We start from the raw sequence: 27,296 nt of genomic DNA, 5'->3' as shown, positions 1-27,296 counted from the left end.
CCCGGGACAACACCGAATGAATGATCTCACTGTCATAGTTCCAGAACCCCGGGACACCACCGAATGAATGATCTCACTGTCATAGTTCCAGAACCCCTTGACAACACCGAATTAATGATCTCACCCTCATAGTTCCAGAACCCCGGGACAACACCGAATGAATGATCTCACTGTCATAGTTCCAGAACCCCGGGACAACACCGAATGAATGATCTCACCATCATAGTTCCAGAACCCCTTGACAACACCGAATGAATGATCTCACCCTCATAGTTCCAGAACCCCTTGACAACACCGAATGAATGATCTCACCGTCATAGTTCCAGAACCCCTTGACAACACCGAATGAATGATCTCACTGTCATAGTTCCAGAACCCCTTGACAACACCGAATGAATGATCTCACTGTCATAGTTCCAGAACCCCGGGACAACACCGAATGAATGATCTCACCGTCATAGTTCCAGAACCCCTTGACAACACCGAATGAATGATCTCACCCTCATAGTTCCAAAACCACTTGACAACACCGAATGAATGATCTCACCCTCATAGTTCCAGAACCCCGGGACAACACCGAATGAAGGATCTCACCGTCATAGTTCCAGAACCCCGGGACAACACCGAATGAATGATCTCACTGTCATAGTTCCAGAACCCCGGGACAACACCGAATGAATGATCTCACTGTCATAGTTCCAGAACCCCGGGACAACACAGAATGAATGATCTCACTGTCATAGTTCCAGAACCCCGGGACAACACCGAATGAATGATCTCACTGTCATAGTTCCAGAACCCCGGGACAACACAGAATGAATGATCTCACATCTTTACAGTTCCGGAATCGGAAATGATGTGACTGAGCACAATTCAATTTACATCAGGGAATTAAGATCATGAAATTAACCCACTACTCAAATATCCCTCACTCTAAGAACAACTGTAGGTCTACTTAGAAATAACAGCACTTTAACAACAGGGAATCCTAAGTGGAAACTGGGTAAAAACACACATTTTAAAAAACCAGAACCAAGACATGTAACAGGAGATATATTCAGGAGAATTTACTCCCAGGATATAAATACAGAACATTTGATCCATTGAATGTGAACCATGACATCACATCACATAGTATTACATCACCACTGTTATAAGGACCAACGGAAATCCCCTTCATACAAAGTTGATAAATATTCACTACTATAAATAATTACATCACATAATTACATTGCACTTACATTTAAAATAAATATGTTAAATAATGTTTACGTTAAATAAATAGCACCGTGAACAAGCATGGTGACCAGTAGGTGAGGAAGCTGTGAGACAGATGTTACGTTTATGTTGGGAAAGGGACTGTTTACACCTTTCTTCAGGTATCCACTTCTCCTGTGTTTGACTGCACTACAATATTATATCATTCAATTCATGAAAACACAGCCTTCCTCTGGACAACAGCATCGTTGGTCTAAACAGAAGTCACAACGTACATTTAGAGAGACGTCATCATCTTGACCTGACCAGTGGAGTGTCCACTCTGGGAAGACGGCATTCAGACAACAATGGACTGTTAAAACTATGAGACACACAAGCACACATTTACTCACTCACTCACTCACTCACTCACTCTCTCACTCTCTGTCTCTCTCTCTCTCTCACTCACTCACTCACTCACTCACTCACTCACTCACTCACTCACTACTCTCTCACTCACTCTCACTCACTCTCTGCCTCTCTCTCACTCTCTCTCTCTCTCTCACACAATTCAATTTCAATTCAAGGGGCTTTATTAGCATGATAAACATATGTTAACATTTCCAAAGCTAGTGAAGTAGATAATAAACAAAAGAGAAATAAACAATAAAAATGAACAGTAAACATATCTCTCACATTCACTCCCCACTTACAGTTTTTCTCAATTGCTAAAACACAATTTCTGAAACCTTGCTCCATTTCCTGAAAACACTAAACACAAAACCTCATCTTCATCAAAACCTCATCTTCAAGCACTATTTACATAACCTCTGACTCCTCTTGCAAAATGAAACATTCGCCTCAAAACAGTTTGACCTGTGTTCAAAATCAAACACTGCTGTCAAATCATAAACAAAGTGATCAAAATTATATTCACTCTCAAGCAGTCAGTTAACAATACACAGAAAAATAGAAAACACATTGTTCAAAACATACAATTCTCAGGGAGAAGTACATTTTTAATAAAAAAAAATATTCATATTTTTCCATCATTGTCCTTTGAGGAACGAAAACATGTTCTATCTTAGTAGCTCAAAATGGATCAGAAATTACTACTCTGCTTTGCTCTTTGCAATTTTGTTTTTTGTTCTTCCTCCTCCTTGTACCCCTATTTTTGCAGTACTGTACCCTGCCTCTCACAAACTTGTCCTTTGTCTCTGTGATACTGTAATTCTTGTTCTTTGTTGATATGAACCTGCAACCAGTCAACATCTATTGAGCAGTCAGTACTGTTAATAAATGGAAAGCACAATGTTCAGGGCCATACAATTCATCCATTGTACAGTATACAGCCTACAATGCACTGTACTACAGTATACAGCCTACAATGCACTGTACTACAGTATACAGCCTACAATGCACTGTACTACAGTATACAGCCTACAATGCACTGTACTACAGTATACAGCCTACAATGCACTGTACTACAGTATACAGCCTACAATGCACTGTACTACAGTATACAGCCTACAATGCACTGTACTACAGTATACAGCCTACAATGCACTGTACTACAGTATACAGCCTACAATGCACTGTACTACAGTATACAGCCTACAATGCACTGTACTACAGTATACAGCCTACAATGCACTGTACTACAGTATACAGCCTACAATGCACTGTACTACAGTATACAGCCTACAATGCACTGTACTACAGTATACAGCCTACAATGCACTGTACTACAGTATACAGCCTACAATGCACTGTACTACAGTATACAGCCTACAATGCACTGTACTACAGCATACAGCCTAAAATGCACTGTACTACAGTATACAGCCTACAATGCACTGTACTACAGTATACAGCCTACAATGCACTGTACTACAGTATACAGCCTACAATGCACTGTACTACAGTATACAGCCTACAATGCACTGTACTACAGTATACAGCCTACAATGCACTGTACTACAGTATACAGCCTACAATGCACTGTACTACAGTATACAGCCTACAATGCACTGTACTACAGCATACAGCCTAAAATGCACTGTACTACAGTATACAGCCTACAATGCACTGTACTACTAATTACAGCCTACAATGCACTGTACTACAGTATACAGCCTACAATGCACTGTACTACATCATACAGCCTACAATGCACTGTACTACAGCATACAGCCTAAAATGCACTGTACTACAGTATACAGCCTACAATGCACTGTACTACAGTATACAGCCTACAATGCACTGTACTACAGTATCCATTCTCAGACCTTCTCCTTCCCACCTTCAACAACCTGTTTGCTCTCTGAACTGGCTTATATTGGTTGTGTCGCATCATTTGAAACAGGTTAAATCAATTTTGAGTGGTTGTGTTCAATCAATGACATGTGTTCTCTATTTGTATTTGATTGTTGCCACTTGTGTTTACCAGTATGGGTGACATGTGCATTAGAGTGCAGAATGTGTTTTGAGAATGAGAATGTGTTTAGAGTTTTGCTGAAAAGTCTAAGTGAGATCTGCAAATGGTGTTTTACCATGTGAAATGGTTTAAGGTATTGACAACAGACTGTGTTTTACCATGTGAAATGGTTTAAGGTATTGACAACAGACTGTGTTTTACCATGTGAAATGGTTTAAGGTATTGACAACAGACTGTGTTTTACCATGTGAAATGGTTTAAGGTATTGACAACAGACTGTGTTTTACCAGGTGAAATGGTTTAAGGTATTGACAACAGACTGTGTTTTACCATGTGAAATGGTTTAAGGTATTGACAACAGACTGTGTTTTACCATGTGAAATGGTTTAAGGTATTGACAACAGACTGTGTTTTACCATGTGAAATGGTTTAAGGTATTGACAACAGACTGTGTTTTACCATGTGAAATGGTTTAAGGTATTGACAACAGACTGTGTTTTACCATGTGAAATGGTTTAAGGTATTGACAACAGACTGTGTTTTACCATGTGAAATGGTTTAAGGTATTGACAACAGACTGTGTTTTACCATGTGTGTTTGTGTGTGTGTGTGTGTGTTCGTGTGTGTGTGTGTGTGTGTGGGTGTGTGTGTGTGTGTGTGTGTGTGTGTGTGTGTGTGTGTGTGTGTGTGTGTGTGTGTGTGTGTGTGTGTGTGTGTCGTGTGTGTGTGTGTGTGTGTGTGTGTGTGTGTTCGTGTGTGTGTGTGTGTGCGTGCATGCGTGTGTGTGTGTGGTTAGATAATATCAGTCATCAGAACTGTTTTCTTAATGTCAGTTTATTCTCTTGTAGAACTTACAGATCTTGCGTCAACTGCAAGAAACAACTCTTTATATTCCAAGAGAAAAGCATTTTTTATATAAGAAATAATAAATATTAATTAACAAAATAGATTCCTTTTGATTCATGAAAAATAAATACTCTTTTGACAATGATAAATAACTTAAATAGATTAAATAACTTAATAATAAATTAAATAAATTAAAAATAGATTAAATAACTTAACAATATAAATAGAGTTTTGTGGCTCGGGGGGGGGGGGGGGGTTCCTCTAGGTACAGATCTAGGATCAGCTCCCTCCCCCAATCCTAACCTTCACTGTTAGAGGGGGAAATGCTAAACTGACCCAAGGTCAGCTTCCAGGTGTATCTTCACCCTACAGCTAGCCTTCACAGTAGACACGATTGGTCATCTACATGATGTGTGATTTGAGCCTCTGGGCTTGCCGTCTCTTCCTGCGGTTGTCCTTCTTTAGATGGAACTTCAGGGCCAGTTTGGAGGCTTTCTCGTAGATGGTAATGAACTCGGACAGAGCCTTCCCCTGGACTGTGGTGTCACTGGTCTGAGACAGAAGATACAGGCATTAACTATCAGGTAATTAGTTCATCAGGTGTCATGATGATGGTGTCTCTATACAGTAGACTATACTACAGTCATGATGATGGTGTCTATACAGTAGACTATACTACAGTCATGATGGTGTCTATACAGTAGACTATACTACAGCCATGATGATGGTGTCTATACAGTAGACTATACTACAGCCATGATGATGGTGTCTATACAGTAGACTATACGACAGTCATGATGATGGTGTCTATACAGTAGACTATACTACAGTCATGATGATGGTGTCTATACAGTAGACTATACTACAGTCATGATGGTGTCTCTATACAGTAGACTATACTACAGACATGATGGTGTCTATACAGTAGACTAAACTACCGTCATGATGATGGTGTCTATACAGTAGACTATACTACAGTCATGATGATGGTGTCTATACAGTAGACAATACTACAGTCATGATGATGGTGTCTATACAGTAGACTATACTACAGTCATGATGGTGTCTCTATACAGTAGACTATACTACAGCCATGATGGTGTCTACACAGTAGACTACACTACAGTCATGATGGTGTCTATACAGTAGACTATACTACAGTCATGATGGTGTCTCTATACAGTAGACTATACTACAGCCATGATGGTGTCTACACAGTAGACTACACTACAGTCATGATGGTGTCTATACAGTAGACTATACTACAGTCATGATGGTGTCTATACAGTAGACTATACTACAGTCATGATGATGGTGTCTATACAGTAGACTATACTACAGTCATGATGATGGTGTCTATACAGTAGACTATACTACAGCCATGATGGTGTCTATACAGTAGACTATACTACAGTCATGATGGTGTCTATACAGTAGACTATACTACAGTCATGATGATGTCTCTATACAGTAGACTATACTACAGCCATGATGGTGTCTATACAGTAGACTATACTACAGCAATGATGATGGTGTCTCTATACAGTAGACTATACTACAGCCATGATGGTGTCTATACAGTAGACTATACTACAGCAATGATGATGGTGTCTATACAGTAGCCTATACTTCAGCCATGATGGTGTCTATACAGTAGACTATACTACAGACATGATGGTGTCTATACAGTAGACTATACTACAGCCATGATGATGGTGTCTATACAGTAGACTATACTACAGACATGATTGTGTCTATACAGTAGACTATACTACAGTCATGATGATGGTGTCTATACAGTAGACTATACTACAGACATGATGGTGTCTATACAGTAGACAATACTACTGCCATGATGGTGTCTCTATACAGTAGACTATACTACAGACATGATGGTGTCTATAGACTATACTACAGCCATGATGATGGTGTCTATAGACTATACTACAGCCATGATGATGGTGTCTCTACAGTAGACTATACTACAGCCATGATGATGGTCTCTATACAGTAGACTATACTACAGCCATGATGGTGTCTACACAGTAGACTACACTACAGTCATGATGGTGACTATACAGTAGACTATACTACAGTCATGATGGTGTCTATACAGTAGACTATACTACAGTCATGATGATGGTGTCTATACAGTAGACTATACTACAGTCATGATGATGGTGTCTATACAGTAGACTATACTACAGCCATGATGGTGTCTATACAGTAGACTATACTACAGTCATGATGGTGTCTATACAGTAGACTATACTACAGTCATGATGGTGTCTATACAGTAGACTATACTACAGCCATGATGGTGTCTATACAGTAGACTATACTACAGCAATGATGATGGTGTCTCTATACAGTAGACTATACTACAGCCATGATGATGGTGTCTCTATACAGTAGACTATACTACAGCCATGATGGTGTCTATACAGTAGACTATACTACAGCAATGATGATGGTGTCTATACAGTAGCCTATACTTCAGCCATGATGGTGTCTATACAGTAGACTATACTACAGCAATGATGATGGTGTCTCTATACAGTAGACTATACTACAGCCATGATGGTGTCTATACAGTAGACTATACTACAGCAATGATGATGGTGTCTATACAGTAGCCTATACTTCAGCCATGATGGTGTCTATACAGTAGACTATACTACAGACATGATGGTGTCTATACAGTAGACTATACTACAGCCATGATGATGGTGTCTATACAGTAGACTATACTACAGACATGATGGTGTCTATACAGTAGACTATACTACAGTCATGATGATGGTGTCTATACAGTAGACTATACTACAGACATGATGGTGTCTATACAGTAGACAATACTACAGCCATGATGGTGTCTCTATACAGTAGACTATACTACAGACATGATGGTGTCTATAGACTATACTACAGCCATGATGATGGTGTCTATAGACTATACTACAGCCATGATGATGGTGTCTCTACAGTAGACTATACTACAGCCATGATGATGGTCTCTATACAGTAGACTATACTACAGACATGATGGTGTCTATAGACTATACTACAGCCATGATGATGGTGTCTATACAGTAGACTACACTACAATGATGATGGTTTCTATACAGTAGACTATACTACAGCCATGATGATGGTGTCTATACAGTAGACTATACTACAGACATGATGTCGTCTATACAGTAGACTATACTACAGTCATGATGGTGTCTATAGACTATACTACAGCCATGATGATGGTGTCTATAGACTATACTACAGCCATGATGATGGTGTCTCTACAGTAGACTATACTACAGACATGATGGTGTCTATACAGTAGACAATACTACAGCCATTATGGTGTCTCTATACAGTAGACTATACTACAGACATGATGGTGTCTATAGACTATACTACAGCCATGATGATGGTGTCTATAGACTATACTACAGCCATGATGATGGTGTCTATAGACTATACTACAGCCATGATGATGGTGTCTATAGACTATACTACAGCCATGATGGTCTCTATACAGTAGACTATACTACAGACATGATGGTGTCTATAGACTATACTACAGCCATGATGATGGTGTCTATAGACTATACTACAGCCATGATGATGGTGTCTATAGACTATACTATAGCCATGATGATGGTGTCTATAGACTATACTACAGCCATGATGATGGTGTCTCTATACAGTAGACTATACTACCGCCATGATGATGGTGTCTCTATACAGTAGACTATACTACAGCCATGATGATGGTGTCTATACAGTAGACTATACTACAGTCATGATGATGGTGTCTATACAGTAGACTAAACTACAGCCATGATGGTTTCTATACAGTAGACTATACTACAGTCATGATGATGGTGTCTATACAGTAGACTATACTACAGTCATGATGGTGTCTATACAGTAGACTACACTACAGCCATGATGGTGTCTATACAGTAGACTATACTACAGTCATGATGATGGTGTCTATACAGTAGACTAAACTACAGCCATGATGGTTTCTATACAGTAGACTATACTACAGTCATGATGATGGTGTCTATACAGTAGACTATACTACAGTCATGATGGTGTCTATACAGTAGACTACACTACAGTCATGATGGTGTCTATACAGTAGACTATACTACAGCCATGATGATGGTGTCTCTACAGTAGACTATACTACAGTCATGATGATGGTGTCTATACAGTAGACTATACTACAGTCATGATGATGGTGTCTATACAGTAGACTAAACTACAGCCATGATGGTTTCTATACAGTAGACTACACTACAGTCATGATGATGGTGTCTATACAGTAGACTATACTACAGTCATGATGATGGTGTCTATACAGTAGACTAAACTACAGCCATGATGGTTTCTATACAGTAGACTATACTACAGTCATGATGATGGTGTCTATACAGTAGACTATACTACAGTCATGATGGTGTCTATACAGTAGACTACACTACAGTCATGATGGTGTCTATACAGTAGACTATACTACAGTCATGATGATGGTGTCTATACAGTAGACTAAACTACAGTCATGATGGTGTCTATACAGTAGACTACACTACAGTCATGATGGTGTCTATACAGTAGACTATACTACAGCCATGATGATGGTGTCTCTACAGTAGACTATACTACAGTCATGATGATGGTGTCTATACAGTAGACAATACTACAGTCATGATGATGGTGTCTATACAGTAGACTATACTACAGTCATGATGGTGGTGTCTATACAGTAGACAATACTACAGTCATGATGATGGTGTCTATACAGTAGACTATACTACAGTCATGATGGTGTCTCTATACAGTAGACTATACTACAGCCATGATGGTGTCTACACAGTAGACTACACTACAGTCATGATAGTGTCTATACAGTAGACTATACTACAGTCATGATGGTGTCTCTATACAGTAGACTATACTACAGCCATGATGGTGTCTACACAGTAGACTACACTACAGTCATGATGGTGTCTATACAGTAGACTATACTACAGTCATGATGGTGTCTATACAGTAGACTATACTACAGTCATGATGATGGTGTCTATACAGTAGACTATACTACAGTCATGATGATGGTGTCTATACAGTAGACTATACTACAGCCATGATGGTGTCTATACAGTAGACTATACTACAGTCATGATGGTGTCTATACCGTAGACTATACTACAGTCATGATGGTGTCTATACAGTAGACTATACTACAGCCATGATGGTGTCTATACAGTAGACTATACTACAGCAATGATGATGGTGTCTCTATACAGTAGACTATACTACAGCCATGATGGTGTCTATACAGTAGACTATACTACAGCAATGATGATGGTGTCTATACAGTAGCCTATACTTCAGCCATGATGGTGTCTATACAGTAGACTATACTACAGACATGATGGTGTCTATACAGTAGACTATACTACAGCCATGATGATGGTGTCTATACAGTAGACTATACTACAGACATGATTGTGTCTATACAGTAGACTATACTACAGTCATGATGATGGTGTCTATACAGTCGACTATACTACAGACATGATGGTGTCTATACAGTAGACAATACTACAGCCATGATGGTGTCTCTATACAGTAGACTATACTACAGACATGATGGTGTCTATAGACTATACTACAGCCATGATGATGGTGTCTATAGACTATACTACAGCCATGATGATGGTGTCTCTACAGTAGACTATACTACAGCCATGATGATGGTCTCTATACAGTAGACTATACTACAGCCATGATGGTGTCTACACAGTAGACTACACTACAGTCATGATGGTGTCTATACAGTAGACTATACTACAGTCATGATGGTGTCTATACAGTAGACTATACTACAGTCATGATGATGGTGTCTATACAGTAGACTATACTACAGTCATGATGATGGTGTCTATACAGTAGACTATACTACAGCCATGATGGTGTCTATACAGTAGACTATACTACAGTCATGATGGTGTCTATACAGTAGACTATACTACAGTCATGATGGTGTCTATACAGTAGACTATACTACAGCCATGATGGTGTCTATACAGTAGACTATACTACAGCAATGATGATGGTGTCTCTATACAGTAGACTATACTACAGCCATGATGGTGTCTATACAGTAGACTATACTACAGCAATGATGATGGTGTCTATACAGTAGCCTATACTTCAGCCATGATGGTGTCTATACAGTAGACTATACTACAGACATGATGGTGTCTATACAGTAGACTATACTACAGCCATGATGATGGTGTCTATACAGTAGACTATACTACAGACATGATGGTGTCTATACAGTAGACTATACTACAGTCATGATGATGGTGTCTATACAGTAGACTATACTACAGACATGATGGTGTCTATACAGTAGACAATACTACAGCCATGATGGTGTCTCTATACAGTAGACTATACTACAGACATGATGGTGTCTATAGACTATACTACAGCCATGATGATGGTGTCTCTACAGTAGACTATACTACAGCCATGATGATGGTCTCTATACAGTAGACTATACTACAGACATGATGGTGTCTATAGACTATACTACAGCCATGATGATGGTGTCTATACAGTAGACTACACTACAATGATGATGGTTTCTATACAGTAGACTATACTACAGCCATGATGATGTCGTCTATACAGTAGACTATACTACAGTCATGATGGTGTCTATAGACTATACTACAGCCATGATGATGGTGTCTATAGACTATACTACAGCCATGATGATGGTGTCTCTACAGTAGACTATACTACAGACATGATGGTGTCTATACAGTAGACAATACTACAGCCATTATGGTGTCTCTATACAGTAGACTATACTACAGACATGATGGTGTCTATAGACTATACTACAGCCATGATGATGGTGTCTATAGACTATACTACAGCCATGATGATGGTGTCTATAGACTATACTACAGCCATGATGATGGTGTCTATAGACTATACTACAGCCATGATGGTCTCTATACTGTAGACTATACTACAGACATGATGGTGTCTATAGACTATACTACAGCCATGATGATGGTGTCTATAGACTATACTACAGCCATGATGATGGTGTCTATAGACTATACTACAGCCATGATGATGGTGTCTATAGACTATACTACAGCCATGATGATGGTGTCTCTATACAGTAGACTATACTACCGCCATGATGATGGTGTCTCTATACAGTAGACTATACTACAGCCATGATGATGGTGTCTATACAGTAGACTATACTACAGTCATGATGATGGTGTCTATACAGTAGACTATACTACAGTCATGATGGTGTCTATACAGTAGACTATACTACAGTCATGATGGTGTCTATACAGTAGACTATACTACAGTCATGATGATGGTGTCTATACAGTAGACTATACTACAGCCATGATGATGGTGTCTATACAGTAGACTATACTACAGCCATGATGGTTTCTATACAGTAGACTATACTACAGTCATGATGATGGTGTCTATACAGTAGACTATACTACAGACATGATGGTGTATATACAGCAGACTATACTACAGTCATGATGGTGTCTCTATACAGTAGACTATACTACAGACATGATGGTGTCTATAGACTATACTACAGCCATGATGATGGTGTCTATACAGTAGACTACACTACAGTCATGATGGTGTCTATACAGTAGACTATACTACAGTCATGATGGTGTCTCTATACAGTAGACTACACTACAGTCATGATGATGGTGTCTCTATACAGTAGACTAAACTACAGTCATGATGGTGTCTATACAGTAGACTATACTACATTCATGATGATGGTTGCCAGAAAAGCTGCTGATTTAAATGTTGCATAGTCTATAGGATGTATCATTAAAAAAATATATATATATATATATTGATGCATAAGTGCATGTCATTGTGCTATGTGACTTCATCTGCTAAAATATTAAGCGATGAACATGTGAATGTAGACTATACCAGATCGGTGTTCTACTTCATGGAGGGAAGCTCACCTCGATGGCCCACAGGTTCTGCAGGTGTGTCCTCAGCTCAGGTATCCTCCCCAGGAAATAGTGGTTCTGGAGATCCTGAATTTTCCCCTTGACATATTTCAGACTCTCAATCATTTCCTGGTCCTCCGTCTGGTTCAGCATCTGGCTGAAGATACTCAGATACACGTCCAGAACCACACTCATCAACACCCTCCGCTCACTGTCCTGAGGGAGAGAAAGAGAGAGAGGGAGAGAGAGAGAGAGAGAGAGAGAGGGAGAGAGAGAGAGAGAGAGAGAGAGAGAGAGAGAGAGAGAGAGAGAGAGAGAGAGAGAGAGAGAGAGAGAGAGAGAGAGAGAGGGAGAGAGAGAGAGAGAGAGAGAGAGAGAGAGAGAGGGAGAGAGAGAGAGAGAGAGAGATAAGGAGAGAGAGAGAGGGAGAGAGAGCGAGGGAGAGAGAGCGAGAGAGAGAGAGGGAGAGAGAGGGAGAGAGAGGGAGAGAGAGAGAAAATACTTAATAAAATAGAATCTTGAAACTTAGTTTTGTCTCCAGCCTAGCCCAAGGGTAAGCAGTAGTTTCACATTGGTGATATTAGCCTGAAGGGGATAACAATGTGTAACATTACATGTTACCTCAAACGTGTCCTTGGGGAAAACAGGGTTTCCGTTGAACAGCTGGTTCTTGGAGATCTTCTGAAAGAACAAGACATGATGACAATCAGTTGTTTTTCTCCTTCAACTTGCTGCAGTTTATTGCATATAGTGGACTCTTCTCCCCCTAATCACAAGTATAGTGTCTGTCAGACCTGGGCTAAATAGGTCAAATAACTTAAAATACATAATTTAGTTTGTCACGTACAATGGCAACAATGGAGTAGTCCCAAAAGTGCAAACTCCAAGCTACGTCTAAGCTAAAGCTCACCTCAGATGGAAGTGTTTGAGCCAGGTCTGGTGTCTTTGGGCCTACCTGGAAATGCACTGTTATGATAATGTCGTCATTTTCAGTTTCATTTCAGTCTCACTGACAAGTATTTCCTGCTTGGGCAGGAAGTGTGGAACTCCTCTTGGTTTTAGTCAAACATTTTATTTCTAACTCATCAACATCCAATGTTCTCCCTGTTCTGTCCTACTGTTGGCCTCCCATTAGGAAGGAGATCTCCCTGTTCTGTCCTACTGTTGGCCTCCCATTAGGAAGGAGATCTCCCTGTTCTGTCCTACTGTTGGCCTCCCATTAGGAAGGAGATCTCCCTGTTATGTCCTACTGTCTGTCTGTCTGTCTGTCTGTCTGTCTGTCTGTCTGTCTGTATGTCTGTCTGTCAGGAGAAACCCCTGTTTCCCCAGTTAATAATGTATATGATACTTACATAGTGGACTTTCAGTTTGTCTACGTTGCTCTTCATGTTAATTGATGTGTACTGAGCAGCATGACTCCATCCTAAAGTCATCCAGCCCATCAAGCAGAAACACATCACAGCCCTTGATAACACATCCATGGCCCTCAACGTCACGCTGAAGTTCCCTCAAAGCTCAATAGTCCTCAATCTGTGTACGATAACTTCAGTCAAAGGCCTTGACTTGAGTTGACTTAACGAGACCACCTTGTAGCTGAGACGACCCAAGTCTTGTTCTTCTGTGTCTGTCTGACTGATGCTGAGGCTAAGACAGACAAGTATTTATAGTTGAGGCAGAGGCAGAAACGATAGAGGTGTGAAGTTGTGGGTTCTCTGACTGAGCGAAGTTTCCTTTAAATCAAACACCAACACACGGCCGCTCAATAACACCTTATTTTAGCAGCAGAGCTAAAGGGGTCTTGGGTTGGAATCCCTAGGAAACAGGTAGTTTTGACACATTCTGGGGAAGTTCTTTGGTGATGTGGGTATGATGAGGGGAAAGAGGAAGAGAATCAGGAGAAGGTATGTGGGGAGGGGGATGTCTGGGTTGATGTCATCTTAGAATGAACAGATGAAGACCTTGTCTGCGTCCCAAACGGCACACTATTCCCCTACATAGTACGCTACTTTTGACCAGAGCCATGACGGGCGCTTCGTGATTAGTGGTTCTAGCTGATCAACTAATGAAACTGTGGTGTTTCCTCTGACTGGCTTCGTAGTAGATGATGCAGGGTTTGATGTAATACTGAAACTGACACCAATGCCATCATGCTCTTATTAGATACTGCCATACCTGATATATACCATCTGTTGGTCTCTGTCGGCGTAGTTCTCTTTCATCATTGTAGGTCTGCCTCCCAAATGGCACCCTAGTCCCTATGTAGTGCACTACTTTAGACCAGGGCCCATAGGGGTAGTGCCCTACTTTAGACCATGGCCCATAGGGGTAGTGCCCTACTTTAGACCAGGGCCCATAGGGGTAGTGCACTACTTTAGACCAGGGCCCATAGGGGTAGTGCACTACTTTAGACCATGGCCCATAGGGGTAGTGCCCTACTTTAGACCAGGGCCCATAGGGGTAGTGCCCTACTTTAGACCAGGGCCCATAGGGGTAGTGCCCTACTTTAGACCAGGGCCCATAGGGGTAGTGCCCTACTTTAGACCAGGGCCCATAGGGGTAGTGCACTACTTTAGACCATGGCCCATAGGGGTAGTGCCCTACTTTAGACCAGGGCCCATAGGGGTAGTGCACTACTTTAGACCAGGGCCCATGGCGTGCCATTTGGGACATATCCCTCATTTCTGTAGCGAATACAGTGTATGTCTCTTTCGTCAGCGAAGGAATAGGTTTGATAGACAGTTGAAAGTTGAAGTCATTAGATATTATCAATATATGTAAACTACATGATCAACAGTAAGTGGACAGCTGCTCGTCCAACATCTCATTCCAAAATCATGACCATTAATATGGAGTTGGTCCCCTCCCTTTGCTGCTGTAACAGCCTCCACTCTTCTGGGAAGGCTTTCCACTAGATGTTGGAACATTGCTTCAGGGACTTACTTCCATTCAACCACAAGAGCATTAGTGAGATCGAGCACTGATGTTGGGCGGTTACGCCTGGCTCGCAGTCGGCGTTCCAATTCATCCCAAAGGTGTTCAATGGGGGTTGAGGTCAGGGTTCTGTGCAGGCCAGTCAAGTTCTTCCACACTAATCTCGACACAAAACCATTTCTGTATGGAGCTCACTTTTTGCACGGAGGCATTGTCTTGCTTGAAACAGCAAAGGACCTTCCTCAAACAAAGTTGGAAGCACAGAATCGTCTAGAATGTAATTTGTATGCTGTTGCGTTAAGATTTCCCTTCACAAGGGGCCTAGCCCGAACCATGAAAAACAGGCTCAGACCATTATCCCTCCTCCACCAAACTTTACAGTTGGCACTATGCATTCAGACAGGTAGAGTTGTCTTGGCATCAACTCTAATTCGTCTGTCGGACTGCCAGATGGTGAAACATGATTCATCACTCCAGAGAACGTGTTTCCACTGGTGGCGAGCTTTACACCACTCCAGCCGACGCTTGGCATTGCGCACGGTGATCTTATGCTTGTGTGCGACTGCTTGGCCATGGAAACCCATTTCAAGAAGCTCCCGACAAACAGTTATTGTGCTGACGTTGCTCCCAGAAGCAGTTTGGAACTGGGTAGTGAGTGTTGCATCTCAGCACTCGGTGGTCCCATCCTGTGAGTTTATGTGGTCTACCACTTCGCGGCTTAGCCGTTGTTGCTCCAAGACGTTTCCACTTCACTATAACAGCACTTCCAGTTGACCAGGGAAGCTCTAGCAGGGCAGTAATTTGACAAACTGACTTGTTGGAAAGTTGTCATCCTATGACGGTGCCACGTTGAAAGTCACTGAGCTGTTCAGTAAGGACATTCTCCTGCCAATGTTTGTCAATGGAGATTGCATGGCTGTGTGCTCAATTTTATACACCTGTCAGCAACTGGTGTGGCTGAAATAGCTGAATCCACTAATTTGAAAAGGTGTCACACATACTTTTGTATATATAGTGTACATAGATATGATGTAAAATGCACATAGAGGTTTCAATATTTAGAGAATTTTCATCAATATTCCCAAGAAAACGTCATTCATTCAGAGCAGGATTTGCATTGACTGTAAACCAGCTATATCCTATCTATTTTATTTATTACTATAGTTTATATATAGTTGATATTTTACCACTGCATTGTTTATTTATGGTGAATGGGGAAAGAAAATTTACTTTTTCTTTGTATTTATTTATCGAGGCCAAAGAGCATTGTGTCTGCTGGCATTACAGAGACACAGATAGCAGAGCAGTGGAGAATGTCTCTCTCTCTCCTCTCTCTCTCTCTCTCTCTCTCTCTCTCTCTCTCTCTCTCTCTCTCTCTCTCTTGTCTCTCTCTCTCTCTTTGTCTCTCTCTCTCTCCCTCTCTATCTCACTGTCTCTCTCTCTGTCTATCTCTCTCTTTCTTTGTCTCTCTCTCTATCTCACGGTCTCTCTCTCTCTCCCTCTCTATCTCACTGTCTCTCTCTATCTCTCTCTCTTTCTTTGTCTCTCTCTCTATCTCACTCTCTCTCTTTGTCTCTCACTGTCTCTCTCTCTCTCCCTCTCTATCTCACTGTCTCTCTCTCTCTCTCTCTCCCTCTCTATCTCACTGTCTCTCTCTCTGTCTCTCTATCTCTCTCTCTGTCTCTCTATCTCTCTCTCTCTCTCTATCTTTGTCTCTCTCTGTCTCTCTGTCTCTCTCTCTCTTTCTTTGTCTCTCTCTCTATCTCACTGTCTCTCTCTCTCTCTATCTTTGTCTCACTGTCTCTCTCTCTCTCCCTCTCTATCTCACTGTCTCTCTCTCTGTCTCTCTATCTCTCTCTCTCTCTCTCTCTTTGTCTCTCTCTGTATCTCACGGTCTCTCTCTCTCTCTCTCTCTCTGTCTCTCTATCTCTCTCTCTTTGTCTCTCTCTGTCTCTCTCTCTTTTTCTCTCTCTATCTCACTGTCTCTCTCTCTCTATTTGTCTCTCTCTCTCTCTCTCTCTCTTGTTCTCTCTCTCTTGCTTTGTCTCTCTCTCTTTTTCTCTCTCTCTCCCTCTCTCTCCTCTCTCTCTCTCTCTCTCTTTGTCTCTCTCTGTCTCTCTCTCTTTTTCTCTCTCTCTCTCCCTCTGTTTCTCTCTGTTTCTATCTCTCTTTCTCTTTGTCTCTCTCTCCTTCTCTCTTTCTCTCTCTCTTTCTCTTTCTCTCTCTCCCTCTAACTCTATCTGTATCTCTCTCTCTCTCTCTCTCTCCCTCCCAGTCAGTGTGCTAGCATCCTAAAATGGCTCCCTATTTAGTGCACTACTTTTGACCAGGTAGTGCACTACGTAGGGAATAGGGTGTCATTTGAGACCCATGTTGTATCAGCACTCAGAAGAGACGGGCCCTATGTGGTGTGAAACAGGAAGGGGCTTGGGCTGTCACTTAGGAGTAACACTGTCACAGAGCATTTCTTAGAAGACTTCTGTGTTGCTAGATGCTAGTTGCTAGTTGCTAATGCATAGATGCTTCTCAGTTTCCATGAGAGAGAAATGGTTAGGGTTGAGGGTGTCACTCTGTCACCTCAGAAAGGATGACAGGTTGGGGTTTCAGCGTAGGTCGGCCGGGCAACCCCATAAAACGTCAGGTGACAAATCGGAATGGTGGGATCTGAAATAAAGGTTCCTACAACACCTCACCGTCATGGTTCCAGAACCCCGGGACAACACCGAATGAATGATCTCACTGTCATAGTTCCAGAACCCCGGGACACCACCGAATGAATGATCTCACTGTCATAGTTCCAGAACCCCGGGACACCACCGAATGAATGATCTCACTGTCATAGTTCCAGAACCCCGGGACAACACCGAATGAAGGATCTCACTGTCATAGTTCCAGAACCCCGGGACAACACCGAATGAATGATCTCACCGTCATAGTTCCAGAACCCCGGGACAACACCGAATGAATGACCTCACCTTTACAATTCCAGAACCCCGGGACAACACCGAATGAATGACCTCACCTTTACAATTCCAGAACCCCGGGACAACACCGAATGAATGATCTCACTGTCATAGTTCCAGAACCCCTTGACAACACCGAATGAATGATCTCACCGTCATAGTTCCAGAACCCCGGGACAACACCGAATGAATGGCCTCACCTTTACAATTCCAGAACCCCGGGACAACACCGAATGAATGACCTCACCTTTACAATTCCAGAACCCCGGGACAACACCGAATGTATTATCTCACTGTCATAGTTCCAGAACCCCGGGACAACACCGAATGAATGATCTCACCGTCATAGTTCCAGAACCCCGGGACAACACCGAATGAATGATCTCACTGTCATAGTACCAGAACCCCTTGACAACACCGAATGAATGATCTCACTGTCATAGTACCAGAACCCCTTGACAACACCGAATGTATTATCTCACTGTCATAGTTCCAGAACCCCGGGACAACACCGAATGAATGATCTCACTGTCATAGTTCCAGAACCCCTTGACAACACCAAATGAATGATCTCACCGTCATAGTTCCAGAACCCCGGGACAACACCGAATGAATGATCTCACTGTCATAGTTCCAGAACCCCTTGACAACACCGAATGAATGATCTCACTGTCATAGTTCCAGAACCCCTTGACAACACCAAATGAATGATCTCACCGTCATAGTTCCAGAACCCCGGGACAACACCGAATGAATGATCTCACTGTCATAGTTGCAGAACCCCGGGACAACACCGAATGAATGATCTCACTGTCATAGTTCCAGAACCCCTTGACAACACCGAATGAAGGATCTCACCGTCATAGTTCCAGAACCCCGGGACAACACAGAATGAATGATCTCACTGTCATAGTTCCAGAACCCTGGGACAACACCGAATGAATGATCTCACCGTCATAGTTCCAGAACCCCGGGACAACACCGAATGAATGATCTCACCGTCATAGTTCCAGAACCCCTTGACAACACCGAATGAATGATCTCACCGTCATAGTTCCAGAACCCCTTGACAACACCGAATGAATGATCTCACTGTCATAGTTCCAGAACCCCGGGACAACACAGAATGAATGATCTCACTGTCATAGTACCAGAACCCCTTGACAACACCGAATGAATGATCTCACCGTCATAGTTCCAGAACCCCGGGACAACACCGAATGAATGATCTCACTGTCATAGTTCCAGAACCCCTTGACAACACCGAATGAATGATCTCACCGTCATAGTTCCAGAACCCCGGGACAACACTGAATGAATGACCTCACCTTTACAATTCCAGAACCCCGGGACAACACCGAATGAATGACCTCACCTTTACAATTCCAGAACCCCGGGACAACACCGAATGTATTATCTCACTGTCATAGTTCCAGAACCCCGGGACAACACCGAATGAATGATCTCACCGTCATAGTTCCAGAACCCCGGGACAACACCGAATGAATGATCTCACTGTCATAGTACCAGAACCCCTTGACAACACCGAATGAATGATCTCACTGTCATAGTACCAGAACCCCTCGACAACACCGAATGTATTATCTCACTGTCATAGTTCCAGAACCCCGGGACAACACCGAATGAATGATCTCACTGTCATAGTTCCAGAACCCCTTGACAACACCAAATGAATGATCTCACCGTCATAGTTCCAGAACCCCGGGACAACACCGAATGAATGATCTCACTGTCATAGTTCCAGAACCCCTTGACAACACCGAATGAATGATCTCACTGTCATAGTTCCAGAACCCCTTGACAACACCAAATGAATGATCTCACCGTCATAGTTCCAGAACCCCGGGACAACACCGAATGAATGATCTCACTGTCATAGTTGCAGAACCCCGGGACAACACCGAATGAATGATCTCACTGTCATAGTTCCAGAACCCCTTGACAACACCGAATGAAGGATCTCACCGTCATAGTTCCAGAACCCCGGGACAACACAGAATGAATGATCTCACTGTCGTAGTTCCAGAACCCTGGGACCACACCGAATGAATGATCTCACCGTCATAGTTCCAGAACCCCGGGACAACACCGAATGAATGATCTCACCGTCATAGTTCCAGAACCCCTTGACAACACCGAATGAATGATCTCACCGTCATAGTTCCAGAACCCCTTGACAACACCGAATGAATGATCTCACTGTCATAGTTCCAGAACCCCGGGACAACACAGAATGAATGATCTCACTGTCATAGTACCAGAACCCCTTGACAACACCGAATGAATGATCTCACCGTCATAGTTCCAGAACCCCGGGACAACACCGAATGAATGATCTCACTGTCATAGTTCCAGAACCCCTTGACAACACCGAATGAATGATCTCACTGTCATAGTTGCAGAACCCCGGGACAACACCGAATGAATGATCTCACTGTCATAGTTCCAGAACCCCTTGACAACACCGAATGAAGGATCTCACCGTCATAGTTCCAGAACCCCGGGACAACACAGAATGAATGATCTCACTGTCATAGTTCCAGAACCCCTTGACAACACCGAATGAAGGATCTCACCGTCATAGTTCCAGAACCCCTTGACAACACCGAATGAATGATCTCACCCTCATAGTTCCAGAACCCCGGGACAACACCGAATGAATGATCTCACCATCATAGTTCCAGAACCCCGGGACAACACAGAATGAATGATCTCACTGTCATAGTACCAGAACCCCTTGACAACACCGAATGAAGGATCTCACTGTCATAGTTCCAGAACCCCTTGACAACACAGAATGAATGATCTCACCGTCATAGTTCCAGAACCCTGGGACAACACCGAATGAATGATCTCACCGTCATAGTTCCAGAACCCCGGGACAACACCGAATGAATGATCTCACTGTCATAGTACCAGAACCCCTTGACAACACCGAATGAATGATCTCACTGTCATAGTACCAGAACCCCTTGACAACACCGAATGTATTATCTCACTGTCATAGTTCCAGAACCCCGGGACAACACCGAATGAATGATCTCACTGTCATAGTTCCAGAACCCCTTGACAACACCAAATGAATGATCTCACCGTCATAGTTCCAGAACCCCGGGACAACACCGAATGAATGATCTCACTGTCATAGTTCCAGAACCCCTTGACAACACCGAATGAATGATCTCACTGTCATAGTTGCAGAACCCCGGGACAACACCGAATGAATGATCTGACCGTCATAGTTCCAGAACCCTGGGACAACACCGAATGAATGATCTCACCGTCATAGTTCCAGAACCCCGGGACAACACCGAATGAATGATCTCACTGTCATAGTACCAGAACCCCTTGACAACACCGAATGAATGATCTCACTGTCATAGTACCAGAACCCCTTGACAACACCGAATGTATTATCTCACTGTCATAGTTCCAGAACCCCGGGACAACACCGAATGAATGATCTCACTGTCATAGTTCCAGAACCCCTTGACAACACCAAATGAATGATCTCACCGTCATAGTTCCAGAACCCCGGGACAACACCGAATGAATGATCTCACTGTCATAGTTCCAGAACCCCTTGACAACACCGAATGAATGATCTCACTGTCATAGTTGCAGAACCCCGGGACAACACCGAATGAATGATCTCACTGTCATAGTTCCAGAACCCTGGGACAACACCGAATGAATGATCTCACCGTCATAGTTCCAGAACCCCGGGACAACACCGAATGAATGATCTCACCGTCATAGTTCCAGAACCCCGGGACAACACAGAATGAATGATCTCACTGTCATAGTTCCAGAACCCCTTGACAACACCGAATGAATGATCTCACCGTCATAGTTCCAGAACCCCGGGACAACACCGAATGAAGGATCTCACCGTCATAGTTCCAGAACCCCTTGACAACACCGAATGAATGATCTCACCGTCATAGTTCCAGATCCCCTTGACAACACCGAATGAATGATCTCACCGTCATAGTTCCAGAACCCCTTGACAACACCGAATGAATGATCTCACCGTCATAGTTCCAGAACCCCTTGACAACACCGAATGAATGATCTCACCGTCATAGTTCCAGAACCCCTTGACAACACCGAATGAAGGATCTCACCGTCATAGTTCCAGAACCCCTTGACAACACCGAATGAATGATCTCACTGTCATAGTTCCAGAACCCCTTGACAACACCGAATGAATGATCTCACCGTCATAGTTCCAGAACCCTGGGACAACACCGAATGAATGATCTCACCGTCATAGTTCCAGAACCCCGGGACAACACCGAATGAATGATCTCACTGTCATAGTACCAGAACCCCTTGACAACACCGAATGAATGATCTCACTGTCATAGTACCAGAACCCCTTGACAACACCGAATGTATTATCTCACTGTCATAGTTCCAGAACCCCGGGACAACACCGAATGAATGATCTCACTGTCATAGTTCCAGAACCCCTTGACAACACCAAATGAATGATCTCACCGTCATAGTTCCAGAACCCCGGGACAACACCGAATGAATGATCTCACTGTCATAGTTCCAGAACCCCTTGACAACACCGAATGAATGATCTCACTGTCATAGTTGCAGAACCCCGGGACAACACCGAATGAATGATCTCACCGTCATAGTTCCAGAACCCCGGAACAACACCGAATGAAGGATCTCACCGTCATAGTTCCAGAACCCCTTGACAACACCGAATGAATGATCTCACCGTCATAGTTCCAGATCCCCTTGACAACACCGAATGAATGATCTCACCGTCATAGTTCCAGAACCCCTTGACAACACCGAATGAATGATCTCACCGTCATAGTTCCAGAACCCCTTGACAACACCGAATGAAGGATCTCACCGTCATAGTTCCAGAACCCCTTGACAACACCGAATGAATGATCTCACTGTCATAGTTCCAGAACCCCTTGACAACACCGAATGAATGATCTCACCGTCATAGTTCCAGAACCCTGGGACAACACCGAATGAATGATCTCACTGTCATAGTTGCAGAACCCCGGGACAACACCGAATGAATGATCTCACCGTCATAGTTCCAGAACCCCGGGACAACACCGAATGAAGGATCTCACCGTCATAGTTCCAGAACCCCTTGACAACACCGAATGAATGATCTCACCGTCATAGTTCCAGATCCCCTTGACAACACCGAATGAATGATCTCACCGTCATAGTTCCAGAACCCCTTGACAACACCGAATGAATGATCTCACCGTCATAGTTCCAGAACCCCTTGACAACACCGAATGAAGGATCTCACCGTCATAGTTCCAGAACCCCTTGACAACACCGAATGAATGATCTCACTGTCATAGTTCCAGAACCCCTTGACAACACCGAATGAATGATCTCACCGTCATAGTTCCAGAACCCTGGGACAACACCGAATGAATGATCTCACCGTCATAGTTCCAGAACCCCGGGACAACACCGAATGAATGATCTCACTGTCATAGTACCAGAACCCCTTGACAACACCGAATGAATGATCTCACTGTCATAGTACCAGAACCCCTTGACAACACCGAATGTATTATCTCACTGTCATAGTTCCAGAACCCTGGGACAACACCGAATGAATGATCTCACCGTCATAGTTCCAGAACCCCGGGACAACACCGAATGAATGATCTCACTGTCATAGTACCAGAACCCCTTGACAACACCGAATGAATGATCTCACTGTCATAGTACCAGAACCCCTTGACAACACCGAATGTATTATCTCACTGTCATAGTTGCAGAACCCCGGGACAACACCGAATGAATGATCTCACTGTCATAGTTCCAGAACCCCTTGACAACACCGAATGAATGATCTCACTGTCATAATTGCAGAACCCCGGGACAACACCGAATGAATGATCTCACTGTCATAGTTCCAGAACCCTGGGACAACACCGAATGAATGATCTCACCGTCATAGTTCCAGAACCCCGGGACAACACCGAATGAATGATCTCACCGTCATAGTTCCAGAACCCCGGGACAACACAGAATGAATGATCTCACTGTCATAGTTCCAGAACCCCTTGACAACACCGAATGAATGATCTCACCGTCATAGTTCCAGAACCCCGGGACAACACCGAATGAAGGATCTCACCGTCATAGTTCCAGAACCCCTTGACAACACCGAATGAATGATCTCACCGTCATAGTTCCAGAACCCCTTGACAACACCGAATGAATGATCTCACCGTCATAGTTCCAGAACCCCTTGACAACACCGAATGAAGGATCTCACCGTCATAGTTCCAGAACCCCTTGACAACACCGAATGAATGATCTCACCGTCATAGTTCCAGAACCCCTTGACAACACCGAATGAATGATCTCACTGTCATAGTTCCAGAACCCCTTGACAACACCGAATGAATGATCTCACCGTCATAGTTCCATAACCCCTTGACAACACCGAATGAATGATCTCACTGTCATAGTTGCAGAACCCCGGGACAACACCGAATGAATGATCTCACTGTCATAGTTCCAGAACCCCTTGACAACACCGAATGAAGGATCTCACCGTCATAGTTCCAGAACCCCGGGACAACACAGAATGAATGATCTCACTGTCATAGTTCCAGAACCCCGGGACAACACCGAATGAATGACCTCACTGTCATAGTTCCAGAACCCCGGGACAACACAGAATGAATGACCTCACCTTTACAATTCCAGAACCCCGGGACAACACCGAATGAATGATCTCACTGTCATAGTTCCAGAACCCCTTGACAACACCGAATGAATGATCTCACTGTCATAGTTCCAGAACCCCTTGACAACACCGAATGAATGATCTCACCGTCATAGTTCCAGAACCCCTTGACAACACCGAATGAATGATCTCACTGTCATAGTTCCAGAACCCCGGGACAACACCGAATGAATGATCTCACCGTCATAGTTCCAGAACCCCGGGACAACACCGAATGAATGATCTCACTGTCATAGTTCCAGAACCCCGGACAACACCGAATGAATGATCTCACTGTCATAGTTCCAGAACCCCGGGACAACACTGAATGAATGATCTCACCGTCATAGTTCCAGAACCCCGGGACAACACTGAATGAATGATCTCACCGTCATAGTTCCAGAACCCCTTGACAACACAGAATGAATGATCTCACTGTCATAGTTCCAGAACCCCGGGACAACACAGAATGAATGATCTCACTGTCATAGTTCCAGAACCCCTTGACAACACAGAATGAATGATCTCACTGTCATAGTTCCAGAACCCCGGGACAACACAGAATGAATGATCTCACCGTCATAGTTCCAGAACCCCTTGACAACACCGAATGAATGATCTCACTGTCATAGTTCCAGAACCCCGGGACAACACCGAATGAATGATCTCACCGTCATAGTTCCAGAACCCCGGGACAACACCGAATTAATGATCTCACTGTCATAGTTCCAGAACCCCGGGACAACACCGAATGAATGATCTCACTGTCATAGTTCCAGAACCCCGGGACAACACTGAATGAATGATCTCACCGTCATAGTTCCAGAACCCCGGGACAACACTGAATGAATGATCTCACCGTCATAGTTCCAGAACCCCTTGACAACACAGAATGAATGATCTCACTGTCATAGTTCCAGAACCCCGGGACAACACAGAATGAATGATCTCACTGTCATAGTTCCAGAACCCCGGGACAACACTGAATGAATGATCTCACCGTCATAGTTCCAGAACCCCTTGACAACACAGAATGAATGATCTCACTGTCATAGTTCCAGAACCCCGGGACAACACTGAATGAATGATCTCACCGTCATAGTTCCAGAACCCCGGGACAACACTGAATGAAGGATCTCACCGTCATAGTTCCAGAACCCCGGGACAACACCGAATGAAGGATCTCACTGTCATAGTTCCAGAACCCCGGGACATCACAGAATGAATGATCTCACTGTCATAGTTCCAGAACCCCGGGACAACACAGAATGAATGATCTCACTGTCATAGTTCCAGAACCCCGGGACAACACTGAATGAATGATCTCACCGTCATAGTTCCAGAACCCCGGGACAACACCGAATGATTGATCTCACATCTTTACAGTTCCGGAACCTCAATCGGAAATGATGTGACTGAGCACAATTCAATTTACATCAGGGAATTAAGATTATGAAATTAACCCACTACTCAAATATCCCTCACTCTAAGAACAACTGTAGGTCTACTTAGAAAAAACATCACTTTAACAACAGAGAATCCTAAGTGGAAACTGGGTAAAAACACACATTTTAAAATACCAGAACCAAGACATGTAACAGGAGATATATTCAGGAGAATTTACTCCCAGGATATAAATACAGAACATTTGATCCATTGAATGTGAACCATGACATCACATCACATAGTATTACATCACCACTGTTATAAGGACCAACGGAAATCCCCTTCATACAAAGTTGATAAATATTCACGACTATAAATAATTACATCACATAATTACATTGCACTTACATTTAAAATAAATATGTTAAATAATGTTTAAGTTAAATAAAGTTTAAGTTAAATAATGTTTAAGTTAAATAAATAGCACCGTGAACAACCATGGTGACCAGTAGGTGAGGAAGCTGTGAGACAGTTGTTACGTTTATGTTGGTAAAGGGACTGTTTACACCTTTCTTCAGGTATCCACTTCTCCTGTGTTTGACTGCACTACAATATTATATCATTCAATTCATGAAAACACAGCCTTCCTCTGGACAACAGCATCGTTGGTCTAAACAGAAGTCACAACGTACATTTAGAGAGACGTCATCATCTTG

At 43.0% G+C, this 27,296-nt stretch overlaps 1 protein-coding gene across 1 annotated transcript; it reads right to left on the bottom strand.

Moving 5' to 3' along the window:
* Nucleotides 1-4,457: 4,457 nt before the first annotated feature.
* On the bottom strand, nucleotides 4,458-14,169 carry LOC135537772 (interferon gamma 1-like). The gene is made up of 4 exons (XM_064963785.1): nucleotides 13,887-14,169; nucleotides 13,156-13,215; nucleotides 12,547-12,750; nucleotides 4,458-5,032 (listed from the first exon to the last, which is right to left on the bottom strand). Exons 1-4 carry the CDS (start codon nucleotides 14,013-14,015, stop codon nucleotides 4,883-4,885), a joined length of 543 nt encoding a protein of 180 aa, XP_064819857.1. The 5' UTR covers nucleotides 14,016-14,169; the 3' UTR covers nucleotides 4,458-4,882.
* Between the last annotated feature and the right edge of the window lie 13,127 nt (nucleotides 14,170-27,296).

The sequence above is a fragment of the Oncorhynchus masou genome, unplaced genomic scaffold, assembly GCF_036934945.1.
Source record: "Oncorhynchus masou masou isolate Uvic2021 unplaced genomic scaffold, UVic_Omas_1.1 unplaced_scaffold_840, whole genome shotgun sequence".
Lineage (NCBI taxonomy): Eukaryota > Metazoa > Chordata > Actinopteri > Salmoniformes > Salmonidae > Oncorhynchus > Oncorhynchus masou.
The sequence above is the reverse complement of the archived record's forward strand: the minus strand, read 5'-3'. Positions and strand labels throughout refer to the sequence as shown.

Bases quoted from the DNA above. Each gene is read 5' to 3' on its own strand.
- LOC135537772 (XM_064963785.1), bottom strand. From the start codon at position 14,015: ATGGATGTGTTATCAAGGGCTGTGATGTGTTTCTGCTTGATGGGCTGG. The intron at 13,216-13,886 runs GTAAGTATCATA...TTGTTCTTTCAG, and splicing joins ACAAACTGAAAGTCCACTAT to AAGATCTCCAAGAACCAGCT. The intron at 5,033-12,546 runs GTGAGCTTCCCT...CTTCTGTCTCAG, and splicing joins AGAACCTGTGGGCCATCGAG to ACCAGTGACACCACAGTCCA.